At 36.6% G+C, this 18,240-nt stretch overlaps 1 protein-coding gene across 3 annotated transcripts in view; it reads right to left on the bottom strand.

The window, feature by feature from the left end:
* Positions 1-18,240, bottom strand: part of LOC121303493 (rab GTPase-activating protein 1) — a 108,047-nt gene that overhangs the window by 24,423 nt on the left and 65,384 nt on the right. For all 3 annotated transcript variants that reach the window (XM_041234210.1, XM_041234211.1, XM_041234212.1), the window contains 4 exons: positions 14,010-14,123; positions 7,614-7,688; positions 4,594-4,719; positions 1,439-1,582 (listed from right to left, as the gene is read on the bottom strand). In XM_041234210.1, the coding sequence (XP_041090144.1) occupies positions 1,439-1,582; positions 4,594-4,719; positions 7,614-7,688; positions 14,010-14,123 (459 nt within the window). The remainder of the gene's footprint in view (positions 1-1,438; positions 1,583-4,593; positions 4,720-7,613; positions 7,689-14,009; positions 14,124-18,240) is intronic.

Here is an 18,240-nt window from a genome sequence, read left to right as displayed (position 1 = left end):
TGGGGCCACAGTGAGCAATGCTCAGATCCATCAAAGTCAACTCAGATAAGGACATTATTCTGTCACTGCAGAATCCCTGCATTGAGGCAGAACCAGCAAAGAACAAACAACTTTTACATGCGTTTAAGAGAGGCGATTCAAAGCCAGATGGATATTTTTTAAAACACTTTTTTTTTTTAAATACATTTTACATTAAAAAAAAAAAGCCAAGTTTTAGAAATGCCTTGCTTAATAATGTTTTATGACATTTTCAAACCATTCACTGAAAAGTACGGACACTGACATACACCCCCCCACTAGGCTATAAATACAATGAAAAGCAATCAGCATCATGACTTACATCCACCATAAACTGTATACTTCCTAGCTCTGAGAAACATTCCTATTTCCTGTTTTAATGATGGGGTGGTAAAGAAGTCTTTCAGAGACTTGTTTTAGAATAGCACCACCATGTGGTACACTATTAAAATCTTTTCAGAATTATTTTCAATGAGTACATAATAATTATATTATTTTGTTTTAATACATGAACAGTTTCCACATATTTACTAACAGCACAGTATTGCTGGTATGTAGAAAAGGTCTTCAAATGATACAGTCCCTTCAGATCTTTAGTCTATGAAAAAAGTATGGCTGTTGGCTGATTAAGTGTGTATCCCTCCTACCCTCCACCTGAATATACAGCATGTGGAATAACTCCTTGTAACAAATATCACATGGATCAGAAGATACTGCATGCACCTCTCCAAACAATCAGAGTACAGAACTCTTCCCAAAACAGTTCATCTCAAACACGACTGCAGATTATTGCCTGCACCAAACTTAATCACTTCTGGATTAGTGATTCTAAACATATAGGCAAGAATGTATGTGTGACATATATAGGTATATTCATTTGATCACCGCCACTGCTTAAATAATTAACTGAGGGTCCAAAGTTATAAAAATCAAACATCCAACAGTGAATTAATTATGAAACAAATTCAGGAGGGTTCAAGTGTTATCGATTTACTGAGATATTTAGATCTAGTGATGTTCAGATCAATTGAAGAGACACCATATATTAGCTAACCATAAGGTGCGCAGTAACCCTGATATGCCATTTTCAAAGCTGGACATAAAGTACATGCGCTTCTACGATATCTCAGACTCCAGGGAAATTCACACCTTGTGGGGGACAACAAGTCATTAAGAGGGGTCAAGATCTGTATTGAAATGGTTTTCTTTAAACAAGACTAAACTGGTCTGTTGAAAACCTAACAAAAAAATATATGAACTGGTACTTGTTGTTAGACCAACAATTGCGTTTGATATTTCTACTGTAACAACCCATGAATAAAAAGGAGCTGCATGCATCCTTTCTTTGCAGAACTTTTGGAAGGTTATAGTATGATGTGCCAATACCAAGACTGAGGTTCCCCCGGGGTTTGTAACATACCTCACAAAGCAGGAAGTCCATGATGTGGAAGACCATGTAGAGAGGGAATTTAGCAGTGAAGAGAGTGAGGAACCACTGGGAGGCATACATGTGTGCTTCAAGGCTGATATTCAAGAAGTGATTGTACAGGTCTGGAATGTACTCCTGAACACAAAGAGACAAGGGATATAGCAAGCGATACCCGTGCCCACTTCAATCTTCATTCATTGAACTACAAGGGCATTCTCCTATAGTTAAGATGTTACAGGTAAACAACGGATGTACAGTATTCTAGAAGAGCAACATTATCCACTTAGAATTAACATTTTTACAAGGACATGATATAAGGATAATAGGGAGACTAATAAGTCAAAATATATTACACTTTTAATTTAAAATACATTTAACATTAAAATGTGTACCACCAAGGAATTAAAATAGGTATACAAAATACTATTTCATGTTTTACAATATTTAGAGAGCACAAAGGTTGATATACTAATAGATATAATTGACACAAATGGCGAAAGAAAGAAAATGACAGGTTATAGTCTATTGTTGCTATACACATTTTTCAATGTTTTTGTATCCCTCTAAATATAAACGGATAACACAATTTTTCCAATTCTCACAGTTAAGTCTACAAAATAAAACTACAGTCCTCTTGGGGAAAATGTGAGTGCTTATTTCTGTAAAATAATAATGAAATCAAGGGTGCACAGATCTGACATGGAAACAGCATCTGGTTCCTGAACATCAGTCACTTTTTATTTGTGTTCCCATAACAAAGGGCAGTGAAGGGTAAGTTGTTTTACAAGTTGCTGAGTTTTAAGTTTGTATGTCAATAACTCACCCCCCCCCCTACAGATTCAGATACTGATTTTTTGCTGAAAAATGTCAAAGTTTCACAATTGTTCAAATAATTTTTATACAAGTGTTAGGAGATCTAGCATCAATCGATTAACTTTTTCATCTACAATGCTGAAGAGTGATTATTTATTTGTTTTTTTAAACCGGGTCTCATTTTAGAATCTACTTTGCATTTATTCAAATCCAACGACAATTATGCTACATTGCTAAGCAACTGCGGGGAGCTTGAGCTAAGGAAAGTAATTCTCTGTTTAATTTGAACGGTCTAAGAGTGCTGTGGTTATTTCACTCATGAAGATGGCCGTAAAAAAACTCGGCCAACCTCATTCATGGAATAACTAAAGACTGCAGAAACGTTCATGGGCTACTCTCTTATAGCAAAACTGTTGCTCTAGCGAGACAGGCATCTTCAGATATCCTCAGATTAATTACTGAATCATTTTATCCTTTAAAATAAAATACTGTACATTTGAGTATGTCGGCAGGAACCAGACTTTTACATCGGTGCAGACCTACCTTGGAGGGTATGTTAATTAAATGAGAAGACTGATTTGTGCCATACAGTGATAGGGAAAACATTGTGTTCTACTTAGCAACATCGTCTGAAACATTAACGAAATCTGATTTGCGAAATTAATTACGACAGTCTCTCTTACAGCACCACGAATATATTTACAACCCGCAAATTACAATTCCTATGGCAATGGAAAGAGGTCAACTCTGCACAGATGCATTAGCATTACACTTCATTTTATTATTATCTGTCCACTGCTCCTTTTTCTAGGTAGTCTGAGCATTTTATAACGAAATGGTTGGTGATATACTCACCAGGGTTATATGAACTTTTTTGATTTAAAGTCCATTTCTTATATATACAAATCTAAATCTGACTATACTGGCAAACCTTTCATTATTTTATCAGCAACACTTGGAAAAAGAGCAAATGGTGATTGCGTGAAAATTGATTCTTTGGTGACCCCTGAGACATGTTATGCAGGAAGAACATCTGCATAAGGAAGCGTTCTTATTTAAAGATTCTATACATTTTTCCAGTACGTTTAACATGGCAAAGTAGTGTAAGTGAAATGTTTTAAATGGGTGCACTGCCTCCTCTAATTCACTGCCACGGGCTGTTCTCTGTTTAAACTCTATTTCCTCTCTTTAAAGACACATGGCAATGGGAGGCCTATTCTCAAATGACACAATTTACCAGTGCTGTTAAGCCCTAATTAGTATATTCCCTGTTATACGGCACTCCACTCAACTATTAGCAAGCCTGCTTTAGTGCAGGATTAATAAAACATATTTGCAGTTAACTGAAACATATTTATTATAAAGCTACTACATGTACAAATCACTCCACTTTCATTTTAAAAGACTTGAGGCTTACATAGCGTTCTCATTTCATTTGAACCACAAAACAATTGAAAAAGTTTATTCTAATATTCTAGTTGGTTTAATCTGCTTGCAACACTGGATTACAGTATGAGTAGATACAGATTTAAAACAACTGACTGTTCTGCTAAAGCCGAGTAGTTAGGGAAGAAGTCACAGAGCTTATCTAAGCTCATTTACTGACATGCTTCTGTTTATTGTCCCCTTTAAATCCATTTGCTTATAATGACTGGATATCAAGCCCTCTACCCTGGGTTTGTATCAGTTACAAATGCTTTTTATTTCCTGCAGTGACTATCATCAGCCACTAGAGGGGGAGTCATCAGTACGTTACGTAAATTAGCTTTTGTAGGCATGGTACTGTATATGAAAAATACGCAAATATGCAGATTAATTTAAAGCTGCAGTGTCCAATTTTTATTTAAATAATCAGGTTTACAAAACACGTAGCCGCCTGTTTGTTTTATTAAAAAGCAGCTCTGCTGACATTCTTTGAGCAAAAAATGCTTCTAATTTTAGCAGTACAGGGTTATAATTGACATTAAAGGAAACACCTATAGATTCATATTTTCAAAGATACAACCTTCTTAATGAACCTGTAGGATGAATTAGGTTTAAAAATATGTACATGTTCTAATTTCTATTCAGCTGTATTCAGTTTAAATGACCACTCTTTTTGCAAGTGTAGTTGTGTTCACAGGCCATCATGATGTAGTGAAAGGCGCACCACTTTGTTTACAATGATATGAATATAAATATACAAAAGAGGCTTCAATAAGGGACATCCTTTCTCTATAACAGCTGGTCACTGTCAGTGCCTAATTTAAACAAAGTGACAACAGATTGAAACCACAGTGCTAAATCCAGTCCTTTTGTGGTATGAGGACAGTTTTATCTGTATTCACACTCACCTGCATGAGTTTCTCCAGCTGAAAGAATTTGCAGTGCAAATCTTCAAAATTTTGTTTGAAAAGTTCCCTGAGTCCATAATCAAACATGATCTTGACCAGAACACTGAATGCCTGCTCTTCAGGCATCTGGAAGACACAAAATAGCAGCAAGTGAAAATGAGTTGAAGGAAGCAAGTGCTTTTGTTTTTTTCGCCCCCTTCAGACACTGTTATTCAAGCTTTACTGCTGCCAGGACAATTTCACATTGCACAACCATAACACCTCCTTTATTTACACATATAAAAAAAAAAATAATCTATAATAAAAATCATTAGGGTTAGTCCTTTTTAAATAATGAAAGTAATAACATGTTTTCTTTAAAAAATCTACAGGGGTTGACATTGAAAAAGACTGTAGTCGAAACTTGTCATATAATTTATTACAGTTCCTTTTTGTATCATGTGAAATGAATGTGGGAAACAGCAGCACATTCATGCCCTGGAAGCTACCATTAAAGTAACAGTAAGTCAGATGACCACTGGGCAGCCAATATGGGTTGTGGTGGGTTAAAGTATGGAGGAGTTTCTTTGTGTCAGAGTGAGAACCAAATTACATTCATTCCCTTCTGGGATCTCTCCCCCACTCTCCAACACATGAGACGGCTTCTGGATCACCATCATACTCCTTCTTGATTAAAACAAACATCACTCCTACGCTGACACTTTTCTGGGAAAGAATATTCAGAATTTATAAAAACAAAAAACAAGAAAACAGATGCTGGTTAAGACTGGTCTGAGTGTATCTGGTTCATACTGGAGCACAATACCGAACAACTAAGACTGAAACTCCCATACTATTCAGAACATAAATAGAACATAAACTTTCTTTTTGTTAAGCAACAATTGTGACACCTTATACTTCAGGGTAAATTTTAGGGATGGACACGAAAAGAAAAAGTATACATATTTACGAAATGGATCCCCTTGATTTTGTTTTTACTAATATTGTTTAAAAAAACACTGTGTTCTGAGAAAAAAAAAAATCTAATGGGAATAGTGATACCTTTAGGTTATTATCATAACCCTGGTTCCATGAAACAGAAACCTGAAATAAAGACCCGAAACCTTGCGCCAAACACAGCGCTTAGCGTTGAGGCCAAAAAGCTCTATTTTGGTCTCATCAGACCATAGAATCTTCTACTTCTTGATGGCCTCCCTGACTAGTGTCCTTCTCACCCAGATACTCAGTTTTTGAAGATGGCCTGTTCTAGACAGATTCACAGTTGTGTCATATTCTCTCCATTTCTTAATAATGGACTTTACTGTGCTCCAGGGGGATATTCAATGCCTTGGAAATGTTCTTATATCCTACTCCTGACTGGTGCTTTTGAAGAACCTTATTCCGGATTTGCTTTGAATGTTCCTTCGTCTTCATGATGTAGTGTTTGTTAGAAAATGTACTAACCAACTCTGGGACCTCCCAGAGACAGGCGTATTTAACCTGAAATCATGTGAAACACCTTAATTGCTCACAGGTGGACTCCATTCAACTAATTATGTTACTTCTAAAGACAACTGGTTGCACCAGAGCTTATTTAGGTGTGTCATAGCAAAGGGGGGTGAATACTTTTGCAATCAATTATGTTAGGTTTTATATTTGTAATTAATTTAGAACAATCTGTAGATTTTATTTTTCATTATGGACTTTTTTGTGTTGACTGGTGGCAAAAACCCCTAATTAAATCCATTTTGATTCCATGTTTTAACACAATAAAAAAATGTGGAAAAGTCCAAGGGGGGGTGAATACTTTTGAGAGCCACTGTATCTTATTCAGGTTTCAGGTCTTTACCAGAGAAATACCCATGCGGTAATGCTTTCCTTTAACATGTAAGATTAAAGAGCTACCATTTTTAAATTTTACATAGATTTTACTTCCTCTGAGCTGAAAACAATACATGTATTTGTCTCATGGAAGATCGTTCAAATGTTTTGGACTCTGATGCATCTCTATTTTTAAAAACCAGGCTAAGTTCTTTCTTTTGGATATCAAACATATACTTTAGCCAAACTCCCAGAATATAAGTTAATTACTTTGTATTATTCTGTTAGGGAAGTTCCACATACATAAATGTAAATGGTCTAAACATAAGCCTTTACTTAATAATTGTCTGATAGAATTGACACACTGTCTATGCAATTACTAAATTAAGGAACACACAAGCAAGTAGAACCTCTGCTTTATTTAAAACATATGTTCTTTATAGTTATCTATAACTGCTTTTGCCCTGAAATCTGTTGTTCATTTTTTTTTGGACCCCTGGCAACCAACCGTTGTAATGTTTTTTCTTTGTCTCATGCTATTCTATGTAAATATTTTGTTGTGTTAATAACGAATTTACAAGAAAAGAAGATAACCCTAAGGATCTGTTGATGTCACTTTTGAAAGCCACTGCTGCAACACCCTGCCAACAGTTATAGCAGTCAGCTCAGGATGCCAAGCTGTTACAAAGATTTCAGCAACGAGACAGCAGGGTTTATTCCATTGATTTCAATTGCCGATGATTCAAGTACTGCCAGTATTTAAATAATGAAAATAGGCCACTGGTGGAAATACACTCTAGAGCAGGGTGTCTAAACTTTATCCACGGGGAGTGGGGGCAGACGACGACACATAAAAGGCTATGAGCTTGCAGCTTATCTTACTGGACCAATCCAACGCAACACTGATATATAGCTTTTTTGTGTATAAATAGCATAATGTGTTATTTTTTTTTTATTTTTAAATCATTAGTGAAATACGAACAGGTTTCAGAACTACAAACAGTATTGAAAACCCAAACAGAATGCTTTCTTTGTGTGAACGAGACCTCCTTATCTACACAACAATTCATCTAATATAAACATCCTCGACTTCAACTTGTTGATTATTTGCTTGTTTTTAATACACATGTCAATAACCTAAAAAGCACCAGTATTACTGTAAGTGCTGGTGAAATCAACTGAATACACAGATGTGAATAAATATATTATAAAGAACTTACATGCAGTAAGAGCACAGCAGCAAGAAAAGACTGGCCTTGACAGTAACCAATTTCTTCATCATATACAGAATATGCCTGGAATAGAAAACAGCTCAGATTAACATGGGCGAGTCTGAGGGGTCTTAAGACATGCTTCCAGTTTCTTTATTCTACATGGATTTATTAGATTTTTTTAATAGAACAAATGGAGTGAGACAACGTTCCACTGATAATCACGAGCCATGGCTTCTGTTACATACACCCCCAGCATGGCTGTAAATACAAGATGAGAGCCATCAGTATGCACATGTAAAAATGGGACATATTGTAAACACACACAAACACGCAGACAGGGTCAGTCATATATCCTCAGATTGAGATACTCTCAATAATGTCTGGCAAAGAATATCGTAACCTGGTTTCATCAGAATTGGAGAATTGTATAGTTTTGATCTAGCTTTACAGTGCTGCCCTTAAGCACTTACCTCTTGTATTTTCAATTGTTAATGTGACTGTGGGAGGGTGTGGAGAATTCACTGGCACAGGAGACAAAGTTTATATGAAACAACCACGGGGTGCACCATTTTATTTATTTCACCAGATGGCACTCTTGTGCTGCAGCCCAAATACCGACAACGGTAAGTGGATAGAGCTCGTAGGTTACCAGCAATGGTAGGAGGAGACAGTCTTTATTACACTCACAGGTGCTATAAATAATAATCCATAAACAAAAAGCAAAAGCAAAAAGGAAAATAAAACACAGTAACAAAACCACAAATAAAAGGTGCTGCTCCTTGCAGAGTCCCGCAGCCTCCAGTATCTGACATGGCTTGGGTTTCAGAGATACTTTGCTGGTCCCTCACTAACACTCATGAGACTGCTCAGACTTTTCCAAAGACATATTATTGGTACGTAGAAACAACATATTTATTTTGCGCAGCGGCTGTCTTCGTCCGCCGGGCTTGCTTGCCCTTCTCTCTTTCTCCAGACACTGACGTTCTGTTATTATTTGTAAACCAGGTTTCCAAACAGAGCTCCCGCTGTGGTTTCTCCTAGAAAGGGCAAGAGCGAGGGAACAGCAAAGCATCACTTATTGGTCAAGCGACCACCCAAGACCCACCTCTCGACCACTCAGAGAGAGAGACGACACACTCACTCAACCTCTCTGTCATTGCCATGACTGACAGGTGGATCCCATGCCCCCCCCCCGCAGGACCATGCATGCGTCACATAGCCAGCCAGACCTCGCTCTGCTACAGTGACAAAGTTAGGCACCTCCATATACCTTCAAATGCTGAAACTTTTAAGAACATGTGCTGAAGAATGTCACAATGGTATTAAGAACTTAAATACAGTATGGTCAACAGATTTTGTTACCCTCTACTTTGCAAATGTATTTTAGCACACAGTGTCTGTGGACACATTTCTGAATCTGAGATGCTGCTATTGCATTTCTGAAGGGAAAGAGAGTCATGTCAAAATGTTAAGAATACACCAAGTACCTTTAGAAAGGAACGGAAGGGAGGGGACTTAAACAGTAAAGGAAGTATCTGATAAATCCCTAATATAGCTACAAATGCCAGACACAGATGTACTTAAATATTGAGATTATAAAAAATTAAAAATTTCCTTGTTAAAGCCATTTTTTTTTTTTTTTTTTTTTTTTTTTTTTTCTATTTTCAATTTTCAGCACTTTATTCAGCCAGCCAATGAATACAAATATGAACCACTAAAGATCACCACTTGGCAGACTAGGATAAAATCACAAACAACTACATCATGTTTTAATGAGGTACTCATCCTGTTCCCCTTTGCAATCAGCAGTTTCCACTAACTCTGATTGCTTTCCTTCACTTACAATGCTAATAAGGTACTTAGTATTAAAATAATTATTTTCAGGGGTTATAGATGGAATATTTGCCGTTTTTATTTACCCAAATGCATTTCTTTATTACAAATCAATTTTCTTCTGTCCAAGTTTTATAAAATTGCCAGTGGCTTAATTACATTTTTATATTGGTTCAATTCCTCTCAATAAAGTGTGTGACTTAAAGTTTGTAATCTGGTAATTGTATTAGTAGTTGTGGCTGTTATTGCTGAAATTGTGTACACAGTGTCCACCCATAAACTAACTGCATATTGTATGCATGTTTGTTTATCTCTACACACACATTGGAACCATATCATGTTATTTAATTATTGACTGCAGTTGCCTTTTCACATACATAAAAAACCCTCACATTTACTTTGAAACGTAAAGGAAGCCAGTTCTGCATTCAGATTGTACCCTGACCAGAGCCCTAAAGGAATATATTTATGTAGGTTCCAGTGCATCTTTTTGGATTGCTTTAGGTACTGTATCATTTGTGTGCATTTTAAGATTCTGAAGCAATCTACTGTAATAGCAGTCACATTTTTTACAGTACAAGATCAACAATTTACCAAGGTTAACATATAACGACATTTCAATTCATTTTTACACAATAGTTTCTATCAATATCTAAATGTGATTTCTCTCCTATTTTCTTATTACTGGGAAACGCTTATTGAATTGAGAAACCTTTCTGTAACAAAACTGACACGTTTCAGTAACAGTATGATCTAGCCTGCAGCTTAGTTTATAGTTGTTTACAGTAGCAGTACAGTAAATATAAACATCTCCCTGTGGTGGAACCAGCTACCGGAGGACCTCAGGACTGCTCAGTCTCTCACTGCCTTCCGTCTCCTTCTCAAGACCCACCTGTCTCCTACTATGCACTGGACTAGCCTGACCTCAGAACCACATTATTGGATCCTCAGCTAATGCACCATCCTTGCACTACTGCACTATTAAGATGTCTTTGTAAACATAAGTGTTGCATCCTAGTTCATATTGTACTTTAGTAGTATTTTTTGCACTTACTGTAAACTACTGCATTTAAAAGTTGTATAGGGCATCTGCTGGCCAAATACACATTTATTAAGAATAATCTCCCAGCAAAGACATTAACAACATAACACAGAAGTCAGTACAATGAAAACATACAGTATGTTGCTGAGACCTTCATCTCAAGGTCATCACAACCAAATACCCCACTGTGCAGGCTAGTCTATTTAGTTTGTTTCTGTCTGTAAAATCAGGATTGTGGCTCAAGTGACAGCAATATTTAGAACTACCACTCGGTCATGTGAAACGATGTAACTGTCTTCTTTACTGCAAAAAAACAAGGACTATGAAAATGTGACATGCACACAGCACCAGACTGATACACAATTAAGATTAAGCATGGGTTTTTATTTTTTTATTTCTAGGAAGATATTTTGAATAAAAAGAATCAGAAACTGAACTTGACCACATCACAGAATACAACGCCATGCGACAAACAAAAATGGTGATCTTAAAGGCACGGGCGGATTTCAAAATACTACTGCTACTGTGCTATAATACTACTGCTACTGTGCTATAATACTACTGCTACTGTGCTATAATACTACTGCTGCTGTGCTATAATACTACTGCTACTGTGCCTTTAACAATAAGGATTGATTGTGCTTCTAGCAGATCCGTTGAGTTGCATGTTGCTGGCTGAAAAAAAATCTTGGAACCACATGACAGCTGTGTTAAGTCTTGACACAACAGTTAACCAATCATAAAGTTGAAGGGGTGTGTTTTCTAAAACGTTAAAAATTACCAATTTTTCAAAGCAAAAATAGTGACAATGAATGCAGGGGGTCAAAATAAGCTGTCGATCGGCACAATCCATCGCCTAATACTACATTTGTGATATCGTAACAATATGTACTAGGTGCCTGTGAGAGATATTGGGGGTTAATTTATATCAGCTGACATAGAAAAGCTTAAGTGCAGAGCTGCTGGATTATTACATTGTGGTTTCATGCAACAGTTATGATAGTGACCAAATGTATGTGAGTACTGTTGTGTTAAAAAAAAAAACAATGAACAATTGCATTCAAAATACATAGAACTAAAATAGATGTGCATTAACAAAATGCACTGAAAACTTAACATAAAAAAACTATTTAATAATTAAGCTAAAAAGGAAGTGAAAAGGTTACTTTTTTTTATGAATTACAATAATCCTATGTTATTTTTCCCCAGTCAAATCACAGTGTGCCTAAATAATAAATACCATACCATAATAAAAAAAACAATAATGAAAAAAAATGTAGAACTTAACAAAGCACAACCAGATAGAGTCAACCAAAGACAACACATTATTCAAATTATTTATTGTAAGGCAGGTTTATTTTTTTTGTTATAAGTGCTCCGAGTTATAATGTTTTGCCACCAGGCTGTACAGAATTCCTGGAGAGAACCCTGGTTAGGTTTGCTTGCCAGTTTCCTTTCACTGCCTAAAACTGAAAACAGCTTGCGGAATGGATATCCAACCCATTAATACCCCACATGACCTCCACAGGTAGATCGATTTATATCTACAGAACTGCATCAAAGGTCTGTGCAACACGGTTTAAGTTTAATCCTACAGTACGTACAGATTCTGTTCTTGGACCGGTCAGTGTTTGAGAAATGTTTAGCTTGCCATGCCATGAATCATCTCTGCTATAAAACAAATACCACCCCCCTTCCTCACATTTATGCTTTATTTACTGATAAAACTAAGTCAAATATTTACTGGGGATTTACAAAATACTGCAGCGTTTCCTATCAATTCAGACCATTTCCTACAGCTAGACAACAGCCAAACCAAATCCCCGGACACAATGACTTCATTTAATCTCCCTAACAGCAGCAAATGAGACTAAAACTCTCTGCTTAAGCAAGAACAAAATGTTAAAATGATCCAGTATATTAATGAAAAGCAATGCAATACAAAAATATGGATTGCATTGTCTTCACATTATTAGACAAAGCTGGACGACTGTTTCCACTTGAAACAATTTTCACACGTTTGCCCCTCCTGCAGTTTTCATCAAAATGCAATGGTCAGGAAACCAAGAGAGAGCTTTGGCCAATCGACTCCAATACTAGTGGTTCACTTGTCTTACCTCATGTAGCCATCATTACCCTGTCTCATTTTTACCAGTGAAATGGGGATCAGTTCAAGTGAACCAAGGGGGTTTGCTCGACCCCTTACATCTGTGAGACATAATCTGGCATATTGTAAATGTAGTAGTACAGGAACTAAAGTCACTACATTCAACTGGGGTCTCAGTCTCTGTGTTTGTGCAATTTGATAAATCTTTAACTTTTTTTTTTTACTCCCAAACTGTCTTCAACCTGAAGAGAAATACACAAATCACCACAGAAAGAAACAGGTCAGAATTCAACAAAATGAGTCTTTTTACCACCTTCAGACCCATTCTCACCACGCGGGGCATGAATTACATGGCTCCTCATCTGCATGCACGCGACACCTGCCCTGATGCCATTGTCCCATTCACACATGATTTACTGCATGTATCATCAACCACACATAGAGGAAAAACATCAATTGAGCCGGAATTACCCAAACGAAAGCCACCATCATTGCACTTTAAACCTGCAACGTGTATATCTGTAACAGAATACACCATTAAGAAACTACCTATCTTAAACAGTTCCAGTTAAATCCTTCTGTATATTTACTGTGACGTGGCATTTGAACTTCAAACAGAATATAAATGGGTAGTTGTGTCTAACTATGTATTCTGAAGAGCTGACTTGAATCTTTCTATATACTGATTTTAATAGAATGCAGTGGGGTAATATCACAGGAATACACAGATCACATGGCACTACTTGTACAAGTTATACTATGGGTTCATTAGAGTCTGGAATGGGTGCCAGTCCCTGACAGCCAACAGAAGTGTCCAATTCTTGAAGTTTGAATAATATTTATTATTTATATGCCAACTGCATCATGTGCAGAAAACAATCAACTGACAAAAATTCATATATCATTTTACAAAGGACGGATGACAATAAGACAAGTCTAAATCAAAAATATGTCTGACTTCTATTAACTAAAGACAGCTTATAATAAGTTGATATGTACAGCTGACCAGGTCTCTTACAGTAGAAGAATGTCTTCTCTCCGCTGAAGCTTTGCAGCCTTCTTGCCCAGCCAAAAGTAGAAGATACTTTGATACTGTGAAAGAATGGACGTCATCTATTCAAGTGACCTAAAACAGTGGCAGAGCTAAGTACCACAGTCCTTTAAATCTTTAAACTAGGATAATCTCAAACACATTCCAAAAGACAGAAATACACTAAAGAGACTGACATGCACGGTTAGAAGTTTGACTGTCATAGTACAGAATGGTCCTCATTTTAAAGATCCAACCAGTGGCAGCATTTAGATCCATCACTGTTTTGATCCATTCAGTAGATCCCAGACGCAACTGCAAATATTGTCTTATATTGTAGCAGACATCATCCTCCAGTCTTGGAGGCAAAAAAGGTGGACTGTACAGTACCTTGCATATTTTGTACAAAGAGTCCTGGCCATCCCCTCCAGTGTCTTTGAAGTAATCATGAGCCGGGAATGTTCGGTTGATATCTCTGGTGATGGCACTGTCTTGGGGAGACTCCTGATTTAGAGAGAGAAAGAGACAGAAACAAAATGAATTCCTTTTCAATGCATCCCAAGAGGAATGAGCCCAGTACCACTCACTGATCTTTAGTTAAGTCAGGAATTTAACACAATTCTCAGCATTCATACAGGATATTTTTCCCAAATGTTTTGCCAATGATTACAGCGTACTTCAAATTTTAGACTTTACAAGGGGCACTGCCAAACAAACACCAGAACAATGATTGAGTGAAGTGACTTGCTGAGTTGCCTTTGAAATGCACACAACAGTACCCGGTACATTACTAACGGATGTGTTATTACAATAAACCCATTTTGCATTTCATGAAAGCCACTAGTGCTTTAAATACGAGGAATTCACACCACACTTCTCCAGAGTCTTGACTGGACAGAAGTGTGTTTTGTACGGACATAACAATTGATTGGCTTTATTACAGATTTAAAAGCATATACTGGACTATCACTTATACATAAATAAGTTAGTATATGTCATAATTTTCATCTAATAAAGATAATCAAAATATAATTTTAGGATGCAAGGACTAATCAACCAGATCTAAATTTGAAAGCATTTGAAGGATTGATTTTACTCCAAATAAGTTTCTCTGTCAACAATGGTTGCGTAGTTAATAGGAGTGTGCTGATTTTCCCAATTATTCTCTTCAACATGCTTGTTTTAAGACAAGTAGGATTACATTAATAAAAAGTTAAAAAAAAAAAAAAAAAAAAAAAAATGTCTTCATTGTGAAACAAAAAATGAAGCCTTTCCCAAATTTGCCAGAAGACGCTGACATTTAATAAAGTAGATCATGGGAAAAGAATAAATTTTGTATTTTGCAATTAACACATTTTTACAAAGTTTTTTCTATCAAATACAGTTTAGCAAAAGGTTCAGACAGTTCTGTAGTGACCACAGGTGGTCCCACAGATTCTTCTTGTAAAGAGAGAAGCAGATGTTTTTGGCTTTTCTTTGAAGTAATCCAAAACTGTTCAGCATATAAGTCATAAATGCCAGTCAAGTTTCCAACATGAGAAAGTCGTCTATTTTAGCTCTGCTCCGTGTGACCCTTAGAAAAAGTTTTAAAAATATATATATATATATATGTGTTTGACCATAGCTGTGTAATACCTAGCTGATCAGCAGGCATGAGAACGATGAATGTAAAAAATAGCGTGAACCAAGGTCCAAGATGTCAAACTACAACTACACCCAGGGGATGTGGAGTCAGAATATAAGGAAAGTTGGTATTTTCAGCTTCTTCTACTATTATGGTCTGCCAGTAAATATAGACTAACTTCTGTGAACAAAAGCACATCCACCAGAGAGAATACAACAGTAGTTTTGTTTCTCAGACAAAGATTGCTCGTTATTAAGGCCATCAGCCCACTCTCAAAGTGTGTAGATAAAGCTGATCTTGTATAGGAAGCACTAGCTCCCTTTTCATACCTAGCCACTTCTGCTGCTGTGTCTCACAGGAGCCAGCCCACTGAATATAAAAACAGAGTACATGCACAGGATGTGATTAGATACCAGGAAGCAACAATTACTTTGTATTTACTGGTATCTGCATATGAAAGTATACATTTAAAAAAAATCAAAGCATCACACATAATAAATAAATAATATTGCCCTGGGGGAGCATGTAGACACCACATAACAGTGGGCACAGCTTGAGGTCTACAGTATCTAAGAAGCATTGGCATTTGACATTCACCTACCACCACAGATGTGCAATTTAAAACAGAGACGAACAGAAGTAGACTGGAGTAAAATAAAGAAAACACCCACAGAAGAAGGATGGTTGTTCTTCAAAAATGTAGTACTAGAGGCGCAAAACAATTACATCCCTAAAGTAGACAAATCTAAATGTAAAACTAAATTGCCAAAATGGTTTAATAGATCAATTAAAAAAATATTCAGCGAAAAAAGGCACTTTATAGAGCATTAAAAAAGGACCAAAAAGAAAGTACGCAGAAAGAGTACACGGAACTGCAAACGCAAGTCAAAAAGGAAGTTAGAAAGGCCAAGAGAGAAATAGAAATGAACATTGCTAAGGGATCTAAAACCAATTCCAAAATGTTTTTCCAATATTACAACAGCAAGAGAACATTTAAAAAGGAGATTAAATGTTTAAGAGATACAAATGGCAAAATCGTAGATGAAGAAAAAAAATAGCAAATATATTAAATGATTACTTTTCACAAGTTTTTACAAAGGAAGATACTGACAACATGCCCCACATGTCATCCAGTTCCTATCCAGTTTTAAATAACTTTAGCATAACTGAGGCAGAAGTGTTAAAGGGACTAGGAGCTCTTAAAATAAACAAATCCCCTGGGCCGGATGAGATCCTCCCAGTAGTACTCAAAGAAATGAAAGAAGTAATTTACAAACCGCTAACCAAGATCATGCAGCAGTCTTTTGACACAGGGGTGGTACCGACAGACTGGAAAATTGCAAACGTAATACCGATCCACAAAAAGGGAAACAAAACTGAACCAGGTAACTACAGACCAGTAAGCCTGACTTCTATTATATGCAAACTTATGGAAACTATAATAAGATCCAAAATGGAAAATTACCTATATGGTAACAGGGTCCTGGGAGACAGTCAGCATGGTTTTAGGAAAGGGAGATCGTGTCTAACTAACTTGCTTGATTTTTTTGAGGATGCATCGATAATGGATAATTGCAAAGCATATGACATGGTTTATTTAGATTTCCAGAAAGCTTTTGACAAAGTCCCGCACAAAAGATTAATTCTCAAACTGAACGCAGTTGGGATTCAAGGAAACACATGTACATGGATTAGGGAGTGGTTAACATGTAGAAAACAGAAAGTACTGATTAGAGGAAAAACCTCAGAATGGAGTGTGGTAACCAGTGGTGTACCACAGGGATCAGTATTAGGTCCTCTGCTATTCCTAATCTACATTAATGATTTAGATTCTGGTATAGTAAGCAAACTTGTTAAATTTGCAGATGACACAAAAGTAGGAGGAGTGGCAAACACTGTTGCAGCAGCAAAGGTCATTCAAAATGATCTAGACAAGATTCAGAACTGGGCAGACACATGGCAAATGACATTTAATAGAGAAAAGTGTAAGGTACTGCACGCAGAAAATAAAAATGTACATTATAAATATCATATGGGAGATACTGAAATTGGAGAAGGAATCTATGAAAAAGACCTAGGAGTTTTTGTTGACTCAGAAATGTCTTCATCTAGACAATGTGGGGAAGCTATAAAAAAGGCTAACAAGATGCTCGGATACATTGTGAAAAGTGTTGAATTTAAATCAAGGGAAGTAATGTTAAAACTGTACAATGCACTAGTAAGACCTCATCTTGAATATTGTGTGCAGATATTGCTGCTCTAGAAAGAGTGCAAAGAAGAGCAACCAGAATTATTCCGGGCTTAAAAGGCATGTCATATGCAGACAAGCTAAAATAATTGAATCTGTTCAGTCTTGAACAAAGAGGACTACGTGGCGACCTAATTCAAGCATTCAATATTCTAAAAGGTATTGACAGTGTCGACCCAAGGGACTTTTTCAGCCTGAAAAAAGAAACAAGGACCAGGGGTCACAAATGGAGATTAGACAAAGGGGCATTCAGAACAGAAAATAGGAGGCACTTTTTTTACACAGAGAATTGTGAGGGTCTGGAATCAACTCCCCAGTAATGTTGTTGAAGCTGACACCCTGGGATCCTTCAAGAAGCTTCTTGATGAGATTCTGAGATCAATAAGCTACTAACAACCAAACGAGCAAGATGGGCCAAATGGCCTCCTCTCGTTTGTAAACTTTCTTATGTTCTTATGAGTAACATGACAAAATAGATAGATTCCTTATTTTTATCCTAGCTTCCCATACTTTCATGTACAGAAAAAATATGTATAGACCACGTTTCATCACAATCAAAAATGAACTTCTCTTACATGATACACTGACAGAGACAGGAAGACAGATAACTTCCATACACTTACTAACAATCTTCTTTAGCACAATTTAAAATCACTATCGGACAAGTAATATGTAAAAATGGAAGTGTGACACACGCAAGTGTCTTTTGATAACCAGGTCACCACATGGATTGGTTACACAACCTTCCT

This window comes from Polyodon spathula, chromosome 33 (genome assembly GCF_017654505.1).
Source record: "Polyodon spathula isolate WHYD16114869_AA chromosome 33, ASM1765450v1, whole genome shotgun sequence".
NCBI lineage: Eukaryota > Metazoa > Chordata > Actinopteri > Acipenseriformes > Polyodontidae > Polyodon > Polyodon spathula.
Note: the sequence above shows the minus strand (reverse complement) of the source record. Positions and strands in the feature narration are given on the sequence as shown.